The sequence below is a fragment of the Chanodichthys erythropterus genome, chromosome 10, assembly GCF_024489055.1.
Source record: "Chanodichthys erythropterus isolate Z2021 chromosome 10, ASM2448905v1, whole genome shotgun sequence".
Taxonomy (NCBI): domain Eukaryota; kingdom Metazoa; phylum Chordata; class Actinopteri; order Cypriniformes; family Xenocyprididae; genus Chanodichthys; species Chanodichthys erythropterus.
The window spans coordinates 7688734-7700806 of record NC_090230.1 but is presented as its reverse complement, the minus strand read 5'-3'; the positions used below and the strand labels follow the sequence as shown (position 1 = coordinate 7700806).

Below are 12073 nucleotides of genomic sequence, written 5' to 3'. Positions count from 1 at the left end.
TATGACGGCCTCACGGAACCATTGGATTTCAACAAAAATATCTTAATTATGTTCCGAAGATTAACGAAGGTCTTACGGGTGTGGAACGGCATGAGGGTAAGTAATAAATGACAGAATTTTCATTTTTGGGTGAACTAACCCTTTAAGGCACTTAATTTATAAACACAACTCCAGTCCCCAATTTAAGAGACAATAAGCAAGCATATTATTATTGTATGAATACTAAAACTATCTAACAGCAATAGAGTACCTCAGGGATGACGCATTTTTGTAGGCAAAACCCAGAAGTGAGTTAGCATTTTAGGGCTCCCGGTTCCAATGCTGTAAAGTCTATGGGTTTTTTTAATGGGTTTTTGCTAAATCGCCTGAAATAAGGTCTGTGGTAAACAAAGCCTCTAAATATTTTCACGTTTTGATCTATGACATAAAACACACCAGTAATAACCCGCTTGTGATTTTTTTAAACCTTTATTGTGTCTTAAAAACGGCGGTTGCTAACAAAGTGCTAAAAGGGACTAGGCCTACTTCCTTTGGCGGGGACTTTAGACGTCATCATGACATTTGGACAGCATTTCTCATGAAAAAGTGGATAAGTATTCATACACAGCGCACATCATAATCAGCGAGCATGTTTTTAAATAACGTTGTTTTTTAAATAAAGTTTGAGGAAGCTTGGTGGTGACGACGTTGATCCGCGACCATGGAGTGTAGTTCGTTTATAGCCTACTGTTAGCCTTTTATATCTGATGACTTTATTTAGGCTTCAAAATGTATAAATGTTGTGTTAACTTGTAAAGATTATCTTGATAGACAAAACGTGTAAGTGTCATAACCCTTTGTTAAACACAGAGCTTATTCTCTGCGATTTTCCAAAAGTCAATGGGAAAAATACATAGGCTTTCAACCGAGGGAACCCGTGCGCCGCTAACTTCTGGTTTGGCCTACAAAAACACGTCATCCTTGAGGTACTCTATATAACAGGTATAGACGAGCCATGCACATATAAGAGTGACGTTATGAGGCCGCTACATAGTGGCAGTTGCGTTTCGCGGTGCAGGTCCAGTGGTAGGTGCATTAAAAGTGAATATAAGAGTGATGGATCGTCAGACAGGCACAGCTGTGACAGGTTGTAGTAAGGATGGTGAATTTAACAATAAAAGATTGTCCAGGTAGACGTATATACCGGTGACAGGTCTAGTTGCAGACATTAAGGTGTCCTATACCATGGAAAGATTTTACCCCTTCTTGGAAATTGCCAGCTGTGACGGTTATCTTGATGTCATCTCCCTCTCTTCGATTGATTGGCTAGAGTCAAGTCAAGTCAAGTCAAGTCAAGTCAAATTTATTTATATAGAGCTTTTACAATTGGTAATTGTTCAAAGCAGCTTTACATATTAGAAGCACAGAAAAAGGGAAGTGGTTAAAAATAAGCGGTACAAACAAGCGTGGTAATATGTAACATATACAAGATGGTGCTACATTAAGCCAATGTCGGCTGACTCCCAGGGGTGGAAAAAACCCCCTAGGAGAAAAACCCAGCGTGCTAGCACTGGGAAAAAAGTCCTAGGAGGGAAAAAACCCCTTGGAAGATATATATAATATATGTAAATGGATATGGAGATCAAAATCTGAATTATACATTTTTATTATAGAGATTAAAAATAGATTATATATAAATATATGTAAGCGGATACGGGGATTAAAAATCTGATGCATATAGATGCAGCCAGAGCTGGGTCTGTAGGCCCATTGTCTCCTGGGCTACGTTGTAGTCAGGTCCAGACACTGGTTCTCCATCTGATCTGGATACGGCCTGAATCCAGCACCCGGCAAACCTCAGGATAAGCAGAGAGACTGATATTAGCGTAGATGCCATTCTTATTCTGATGTACAGGTATATCTTGTGTTATAGGAAATGTTCTCGGTTCCGGCCGACCTAAATATTGCAGCGTAACAATCCTTTAACGGATTTGAAAAATGTTAATGTATTGATAATGTGTTATGTGTATGCAAGAGCAAAGAGATGTGTTTTTAGTCTAGATTTAAACTGACAGAGTGTGTCTGCTTCCCGAACAATGCTAGGAAGATTGTTCCAGAGTTTAGGTGCTAAATAGGAAAAGGATCTGCCGCCTTCAGTTGATTTTGATATTCTGGGTATTATCAACTGGCCTGAATTCTGAGATCGCAATAAACGTGAAGGACTATAATGCATTAAGAGCTCACTTAGGTACTGGGGAGCTAAACCATTTAGAGCTTTATAAGTAATTAGCAAGACTTTAAAATCTATACGATGTTTAATAGGGAGCCAATGTAATGTTGACAGAACTGGGCTAATATGGTCATACTTTCTGGTTCTAGTAAGAACTCTAGCTGCCGCATTTTGGACCAACTGTAGTTTGTTTAAAAGCCGAGCAGAACAACCACCCAGTAGAGCGTTACAATAATCTAGTCTTGAGGTCATGAATGCATGAGCCAACTGTTCCGCATTTGTCATTGAGAGCATATGCCGTAATTTAGATATATTTTTTAGATGGAAGAAGGCGGTTTTACAGATACTAGAAACATGACTTTCAAATGAAAGATTGGTATCAAAGAGAACACCCAGGTTCCTAACTGAGGACGAAGATTTAATGGAGCATCCTTCAAGTGTTAGAGAGTATTCAAGGTTTTTTCGTGAGGAGGTTTTTGGTCCAAAGATTAGGATATCAGTTTTTTCTGAATTTAATAATAAGAAAATTCTTGTCATCCAGTTTTTAATGTCAGCTATGCATTCTGTTAGTTTTGTGAATTTGTAGGTTTCGTCAGGGCGCGAGGAAATATAGAGCTGAGTATCGTCAGCGTAGCAGTGAAAACTAACACCATGCTTCCTAATTATCTCTCCTAAGGGCAGCATGTACAGAGTGAAAAGCAATGGTCCTAGTACTGAGCCTTATGGTACTCCATATTTAACCTGTGATCGATACGACATCTCTTCATTAACTACTACAGACTGATAACGGTCAGATAAGTACGATTTGAACCATGCCAAAGCAATTCCACTAATGCCAATATAGTTTTCAAGTCTTTTTAGAAGAATGTTGTGATCGATAGTGTCAAAAGCAGCACTGAGATCTAATAACACTAATAGAGAAATACAGCCACGATCGGATGATAAGAGTAGATCGTTTGTAACTCTAATGAGAGCAGTCTCAGTACTATGGTATGGTCTAAATCCTGACTGGAAATCCTCACAGATTCCATTTCTTTCTAAAAAGGAACACAGTTGTGTTGAAACTGCCTTTTCTAGTATCTTTGACAGAAAAGGTAGATTCGAGATTGGCCTGTAATTTACTAAATCTCTCGGATCTAGTTGAGGTTTTTTAATAAGAGGTTTAATAATAGCCGGCTTAAAGGTTTTTGGCACGTATCCTAGTGTTAAGGATGAATTAATTATATCAAGAAGTGGACCTACGACCTCTGGAAGCATTTCTTTCAGTAGTTTAGTCGGCATTGGGTCTAACATACATGTTGTTGATTTTGATGATTTGATAAGTTAATTAATTATAAGATAATTCTTCCTCTCCTATAGCGGCGAATGATTCTAGTTTTACCTCAGGGACACTACAGTGCACTGTCTGAAGCGAAACTGTAGACGGTTGCATGTTTTTAATTTTTCTCTCTAATATTATCAATCTTGCAAGTAAAGAAGTTCATAAAGTCATTACTGCTGTGCTCTATGGAAACGTCAGCAGTTGAATCTCTGTTTCTAGTTAATTTAGCCACTGTGTCAAATAAATACCTAGGATTATGTTTGTTTTCTATTAAGAGATTTGAAAAATTAGTAGATCTAGCATTTCTTATAGCCGTTCTGTACTCAATCATTTTTTCTTTCCACGAAAGGCGAAAAACTTCTAGTTTTGTTTTCTTCAAACTACGTTCAACTTTTCTAACAGCTCGTTTTAGAGCCCGAGTGTGCCCATCATACCACGGCGTTGGATTAGTTTCCTTAATCTTCTTTAGACGTAAAGGAGCGACTGCATCTAATGTGCTGGAAAAGAGAGAGCCAATAGTTTCTGTTGCAGCATCGAGTTCTTCTAAGTTGTCAGGTATACTAAGGCGATGAAACTGCTCGGGGAGATTATTTATAAAGCAATCTTTAGTGGTAGATGTGATGGTTCTACAATATTTATGGCTGGGTGGTGGTTTTGCAGCCTTGGCTAATTGTATTATACACGAGACTAGATAATGATCTGATATATCATCGCTCTGCTGTAGAATTTCAACAGCATCAATATCAATTCCATGCGACAGTATTAAGAGGAGGAGCTGTCACTCTAGAACTAGTGGACCAATGGTGACGCTTAAACTCGGCCTAATTTACATGAAACTCAAACTGCAACATTTGGAAATGCAAGAACAGAACATGGAAAGAAGAGCAAAGAGAAAAACAGCACAAGCATACAAAAGAGTAAAATATGAGCAGAAAATCTAGGAAAGCACAAAGTACAGAGTAATAAAAGCAAGGAAAACAACTTTTAAGAGCACAAACACAAGTTTAAGATTTGTGCAATATAATTTTTTAATGTGTTTAAAGTTTTGATTCATGCTTCATGTTATTTTTTAAAATGCATTTTTAATTTTTCTATTCACACTTTGATCCAACGTTCTTTGCCATTCATTTTGCATTATTTGTTTCAGTTTGTGCAATATATTTTTACATGTTTTTTTAAATGTTTGATCCATGCTTATTATTTTTTGATCCGTGACCGCAATACTTTTGGCGAGAATCTAACCCTATATTGGTTATGTACACAGACAGAAAGCTAAAGCAGCTAAGCCCACTTAATTCCCACTTTTGATCAGAGCGCTGAGCTCATCGCATTTTTGAAATTCAAGTTTTTTGTTTTAAATAGGAGGGCGTTCGTGGGCAATTACCCATAGCTATTCACGATAATTCAGAGAACACATGAAGGTTATGAAGATGTAATGAGTTGAGTCTGTGCAGGGAGAGAATGATCTTCCTCTGAGTCATAACCGTTCATAACAGATCGCGGAAGAGAAGCACAGTGGGACAACGCTGGAAGCCGCTATGCTCATCAGATCGCGAAATTCAGTGGAAAATGAATAGAAATCATGATTCTGCCTAAAGAAATATGAAAAGTGTAAGTATAACAATATTTCTCCAAATATGCACACTTTTTGAATAAAAGTAATGGATGCAGTTTAGTGAAAAACTTTAAACGTTAGGCCTAAACAAACCTGTGCAGACATGACTAAATATGAATCCGTGTTATTCTATTCAAAATGGCAAAAACGACAGAATTTGAATGGTGATTTTGCACTCCTGACATAAATTAAGAAATTACCGAGTTATAAACAGTGGTCTAATATTGAAGCTGGAGTCTTAAATCTTTCTAATGCTACGTATTTTCTCAAGATCAGAAGGTGTGATAAAAGATGGTTTCTGTCATTTTAGATAGTTCTCATCACGTTGAAGTATGTTCAAGCGTTGATTTTTCTAATAAGTTTGGTTTTAGTTTAGTTTATTTGATGCTATGAGGCGAGGCTGCACCTGCAGACTTTGTGAGCTCCTGGAGGAGCCTTAAAGGTGCTAAAGAGAGAAAAAAATATGGACTAACTAACTGATAAAAGACTATTTATTAGGTGCTCTGAAAGGAATAATATTAATATACATAATCTGTGCACGAGGTAGGGCCAAGCTAGCCTGACTTCGTCATACTCATATTCTAGGCAGAATGTGAGTGTGATACTGCTCAATTGCACTTGAATTATGGGGCGTGTCTTAACCGAAAAAACCTCTGCACTCAATTGGATAGACCTACAACCAATCAGAGCAACGCAGTAAGTGACGTATGTTGAACTTGTACTTAAACTTTTGCCGAATCCCGTTGGAAGGACGGCAAACACATCTTTCCCATCGACAAATGCCTTGATTGCGGTTCTTTGTTCGTCTTTTAAAATTAATGCGCTGTCGATTTTTTTTATTACAGACGTGAGAGCGGAATCTAAACATCTTACTTCTCCAGCTGCAGTCATCGTTGGTGAAAACCGATTCAACCCAAGCGCTCTTTGATGATGTGGGTGGTTACGTAACCGCAGATAGCCTGTCCATCATCGATTAAAGCCCGCCCTGGCAATTTGATTGGCTCGGCCTTCTGGAAGCCGAGCATAATTACTCCACAATGGATCAAGTCCAGACCGAACTTCCCGTCCAAAAAATGTTGTGGGCGGGGTTCGGGCTGGCACCCAGGCTAGGGCCAAGCGGCAACCTCCCCTAGTCTCTCGTGAAGCCAAATACAGGAGGGACTTAAACTGCGATTCATCGACTGGCCGCTAGGGACAGGCTCCAAAATAGAGCAGAATCTCATTGAGTCCAGAGCTGCGTCCGAAAACCTAGGTAGCTGTCTTGCTGTCTATTCATCACTATCATTATTCTAATGATAAAACTTATCTTCATTAATATTTTAGGTCGTATCGTATCTAAGATAGACAGATAGCTCCTTTGCCTGCTAACATGGTCACGTCGAGCTAGGTGGGCATGGTTTCAGCAACCAGTCACATCAGCTCAAACCACGTCCCGCCTCTTTGGCCATTTTCAGTTATCCGGGAGTGACGTGCGGTGACGCGCAGCTAAGATGGCAGCGGCTTCATTTTCGCTTCAAAAATGCTGTTCAGAACTCTGGGTGACGTCACGGACGCTACATCCATATTTTTTACAGTCTATGGGTAGGGCCTTAAAAACATCAGCCAATCGTTTACGCGATGATTGGTCCTCTGGCTTGTCGATCACTGCCACGACGCTCCTTGTGCGAGACGTGCGCGGCTGCACGCTCCAGTAACTTTCCACACTCTACAGGCGTCGCATGCAATGTTTTTGTCAGGAGACAGGAGTAACAACTGCAGATTATGAGTTACCTGTGGTGAGTCCGACATAATGAATCCACTAACACGTCACAGCGAATGCCGGTGGTAAACAAACACTCGTGTTCCAATACTCGTGCACGAGTTTTGGGAGGCGTTCCCTCGAAATGAGCTGTGAAGGAGGGGGGTTGTTCTTACGTATGCGCTCATTTCAAAAACTCACTAACAGTCTTTGGTTTCTCAGTCGACAAAAAGATCCTCTTTAGCACCTTTAAAGGTGCAATATGTAATATTTTTGCAGTAAAGTATCCAAAAACCACTAGGCCAGTGTTATATATTTTGTTCAGTTGAGTACTTACAATATCCCAAATGTTTTCAACTATTTGTAAATCGTGAGAAAATTGCAATTTTAACCAAGGCTCCGGGACGTGTGAGGAGTTGCCTGTCAATTGCATACCCGTGTTACCCTTGGTTTCCGGTTTTATTTTGTAGAAACCATTGAAACACCAAAGACGCTTTAATATATTACACATTTTAATAGACAAGGGAACAACATTTTTGATATATTTATAGACAGAAAAATAATTGTTGTTATATAGCTCAACACGTTTAGTCTTTTTTTCTCCATCATATAATACGTTTTAAAATGAATTGCATGCCATTTATCAACACAAGCCATCCAGCATTTAATATATTCTAAAATCAATCGATCTAACTGCAATTTTTTTTAGCATTTTGACCGTTCATTTACACAACAATGGCGTTTTGGTGGCCTGAAAACACAAACCTTTGAAAACAGGTTTGAAAGAGGAAGTTTTCGAAAATGGTCTCTGTGTAAACAACAAAAAATGTGAATCTGAAAATGATTACGTCATGCACATGCATATTACATGTTCAGTGTTTCATTGCATCTAATGGCCTGCCAGCAGAATAAGTTTTTTGGTTGTTTTCATGGATTCGTATGAATGAGGATCGTTTTGACAATGGTGTCATCTGTACGTGGAAAACTCTAAGGAAAAACTTCTCCATTTTAAGCATAGCTTTGTCATGTAAACTTAACCTCAATAACAAACTCATTTTGCTGAAAGTCGCACTGCTTACCGAAAGCTCTGCATGATTTTTATGCAATGTTTTGTAAAGCATCTGTAATCAAAGGGTGCGGTGCTTAGATAAGGGTCAATTATGTATAATCAAACTCAGACCTTTGGACTCATTGAAGAGTCCAAACTGCCAACTGGAGAAGCTGAATGTCATAAAACTGAGGGTACATAACTGTGATTACCAACAGTATATAGAGAGAAATATAACTTTGATTACCAACAGTATATATAAAGATACTACTGTTATTTGCCTAAGATCATGAGACTATTTCCTCACTTTTTTAAGTTTCTATAGTTTTTATTCATGTTTTATTCAAGAGCATAATTATTTTTAATAAAAGAAGAAACAACAGACAGAATTATTTACAATGTTACTATTCATTTTAGCCCAAGTAAGAATAATATCCAATAAATTTTGTACCACCTTATGAACACATTTTACTGAGTCATGCTGCTCACTGAAAGCTCTTCTTGATTCTTATGCAGTGTTTTGTTAAGCATTAGTAACCAAGGGGTGCGGTGCTTGCATAAAGGTCAATTGCGTAATAATTTACTTTTCTATTTCAGATTGTCCATCTGTAAGTTCACTGATCATTGTCGTTAAAGTGTGGCTCCACAATCATCAAACTCCTGTCCAAAGGAGCTGGACCTGAGTATCAATAACTTCAGGAGAGATTCAGGAGTGAAGCTGAAGCACTGAAAATTTCAAAGTGCCAACTGGAGAAGCTGAGGTAATTTTAAAATAGTGAAATTTTAAAACTATATATCGTCACTGTCAGATGGAAACCTTGTATTTCCAAACCTGCTTTTCAGAAAAAAATCAGAAAAACCCTGTAGTTTTTAAATAATTAAACACTGTGTCGTCAAAGTTGGTATTGTGGCTTTACATATGGTCAGACATTTGCATGTGTCATTATACAAGAAATCTAACAGATACAATAGGTGCCTTCATACCTTAGTAAACTACAAAAAATAGCATAGTAAAGGATGGACAGCTAATATTATTTATTATATTTAACAATTATTTATTGTATCTTATTCATTGTGTTGTATTTTTAAAACTTTTATTTCTATTTCTTCAACATTTTTTGCGAGTCAGATGAATTGAACATGGTACACTTTTTTTTTTTTTTTCATTGACAGTCTGGATTATGTCTTTGATCATGGAATTTAGTGGAGAGACCATGAGTAAATCAGAACTACAAAAATGTAGGTCTACACACACATACTTTTTCTTTACAGGACACCATTTTACACAATACCAAGCTCATTATTTACAATAAAGTTTCAAATATAAAATGTTTTGACTGTAAATATATATATTTATGTGGAACCGAGAAGTGGATCCAAGGTCATATTTTCTGTGTTTTTTTAATGTTCTGTTTTCTTGTGTGCAGATTTCTGTAATCTCACACTGGATCCAAACACGGTACACAATCGCCTCTCTGTTGTAGAGGGCAACAAAAAGCTGATATGTAATCCAGAACCGATGTCGCATCCTGATCATCCAGATAGATTTGACGGCCTTCCACAAGTTCTGTGTAAAGAGCCTCTGACTGGACGCTGTTACTGGGAGGCTGAATGGAGTGGGTTGGGTGATATGGTAGTGTCATATAAAGGAATCAGCAGGAAAGGAGAAGGTAGTGAGTGTAGGTTTGGAGCCAATGAAAAATCCTGGATTCTGAGCTGCTTTGGGGAGAAACTGATCGCCTGGCATTTTAATATGGGAACACACATACCTCCCCCATCACCTCCCTATAACAGAGTAGGAGTGTATCTGGACGAGCCGGCCGGCATTCTGTCCTTCTACAGCATCTCTGACACACACGAACTCAGACATTTATACACATTCAACACCAAATTCACTGAACCCCTCTATGCCGGATTTGTGCTTTATACTAATTCAGTGTCTTTGTGTGATGTTGAACAGAATGAATAATTTCTGTTCACTACAAATTATCCAGTGGCCCCAAAAAGTATCTGGACTCTTGAGACACAATTAAAATGTACACATTATATAACAAAATGTCAAAACAAGTGTCATATAGCACAAGTACACTTTTCAACTGAAACATAGATATTAAAAATGAATGGGTATTGTTCAAAGTGAAGAAAAAAATCAATGGTTGTCAAACTGTGTAATCTGTTCATATGTTTTATATAATGATCTATATAAATTGTGGTTCTTCTAGGACAAGAGGACTTAGGCCCTGTTTTCACCTGCCGTTAAGATGCGATTTGGTCGATTGGATCACAAGTAGAAGAGAGATATATTCCCATTTACACCTGGTGTTTCAATCTGTCTCTTTTGTACACTTGTGTTTTCAAGCTCATCGCATTCAAGTGCAATGTTTTCGGAGAGAACAGGAATCATGGAGGACACAAGGTTTATTCTTGCCTATTTATTGGGAAAACTTATTAAAGCCAAAATGATATTTAGTGTTCCATTCATTGACAATCATATAAAAATTAATCATGCTATCTATAGTCAGCTTGTTGACAATTCGGGAATTTTGGTCAAATACAGACTTATTTTTGCTGTGTATAAAACTTACAACATGCTTCAAATGGTTATTCTTGTTTTCTGATTGCACTTTTGTTATGTTGTTTTTAATGCAATGAAATTCAGATATTTAAGTGTGACTTAAGTGTTCAAAAACCTTCTGGGTCCACTGTATGCTATTCCTGTTTTTTTTTTTTTTTGATAGTTACTATGACAACTTAATCACATTAACACATGACCTGCTTACAGGGCTAGATATGTAACGCTGGTGTCTCAGTATATGATTTTCAGCTAGTGATTATATAGTTTCAAGCGATACTTGTCTTAATGAGTAAGAGATAAGAGAATGTCTCCATTTCAAGGATTTAACGTCACAGGATGATGTTGTGAACCTCATCACTAGATGAAATAGTCAGTAGATAAAATAGAACTAGATTAAATGCAGTAAAACTCACTTACATACTGTTTTTCGCTTGCTATATAGTAGAGAAGTGATTTCGGATGCAGCATTGGTGTTTAACAGGTATAGGGTACCAGACACAACGGCATCTGGGGTTGGATCTGATATTCCTGGCATCCTCAATCTAACATTTTTGGCATTGTTAATGTCGGCATCACTTTATATTTACTGGTATTAGATGATTTGTTAATTGCATTAAATAGGTTAGACTTTAAATAAAACATTTGCAATTGGTTTGTAAAAGGTATGTATGAGCTGAGGTTTAGTTTCATTTACAGTTTTGACAAGCAGGTGTCATCAGTGTGTGGTGTTTCGAGAGCTTCGAAAAGGTGAATCAATTTGCGAAGCAATTGGTAAAACTGATTCAAAGTTTCAAGAGGTTTTATTTCTCTCATCATTACTTTCAACATTACAATGGGATATACTTTACTTTTTTTGTGCAAAAACTTATAAGTGAACCACAAGGAACATTAAAATAATAAAAGAATCCATGTCATGACCCTTCATCATATTCATCAGAATGAAGCTGTGAGGGATATGCATCTCTTCAGAGGGTTGCACTGTTATGTATTTGATGTGTTTTGGATTGTTCTGCTGACGAAACAGTGAAAAAATGTCTTTCCAAGAAATTTCAGTAGACAGACAACTCTATACGACATGTGCTGTGGAAAATGATATGTGTTATAGAGCTTTATACAATTTTTTTTTTTTTTTTACAGCTGATGCCATTGAATACATGTCAAGTCTATCCCTCACAGCCTTGCTTTCATACTGTCATGGCACTACTCTGAATAAAGTTGGCGATATCCAATGAAAATTCACAACCTGTTCAACCCAGACAATACATAATTTCAAACTACTAAAATGTCAATAAAGCAATCACTTTTTAAACTGTAGTGTTATTGTCTTAAAATTACCGCTGAAATAGTTGGATACATTTTTGTGCTGCATATGGCTGCCAAAAGTTGGCAGAGATCGAGGTCCCACAATGCAATTCGAAAATGCATATAAATGGACAAACACCTGTGATTCAGGACTGTTAAAATATGAATGCAGTGTGTTACAGTGTATGCCAGTGTAACTCATTCAGATACAGTATGTCTTCCCCATTTACCCATTTAATCATAGTTGTGAGAACCACCTGTTTGT

The 12073-nt window shown here is 37.5% G+C and overlaps 1 protein-coding gene across 1 annotated transcript; it reads left to right on the top strand.

Annotated features, from left to right (window-relative positions):
* Nucleotides 1–5017: 5017 nt before the first annotated feature.
* On the top strand, nucleotides 5018–11843 carry si:dkey-286j15.3 (uncharacterized protein LOC100038796 homolog). The gene is made up of 4 exons (XM_067398532.1): nucleotides 5018–5141; nucleotides 8529–8692; nucleotides 9105–9170; nucleotides 9359–11843. Exons 3-4 carry the CDS (start codon nucleotides 9113–9115, stop codon nucleotides 9898–9900), a joined length of 600 nt encoding a protein of 199 aa, XP_067254633.1. The 5' UTR covers nucleotides 5018–5141; nucleotides 8529–8692; nucleotides 9105–9112; the 3' UTR covers nucleotides 9901–11843.
* Nucleotides 11844–12073: the final 230 nt, after the last annotated feature.

What these genes read in the sequence shown, in the direction of transcription:
- si:dkey-286j15.3 (XM_067398532.1), top strand. Translation starts at nt 9,113, where the DNA reads ATGTCTTTGATCATGGAATTTAGTGGAGAGACCATGAGTAAATCAGAA. An exon ending in TAAATCAGAACTACAAAAAT is followed by an intron (nt 9,171 to 9,358) that starts GTAGGTCTACAC and finishes TCTTGTGTGCAG; the next exon opens with ATTTCTGTAATCTCACACTG.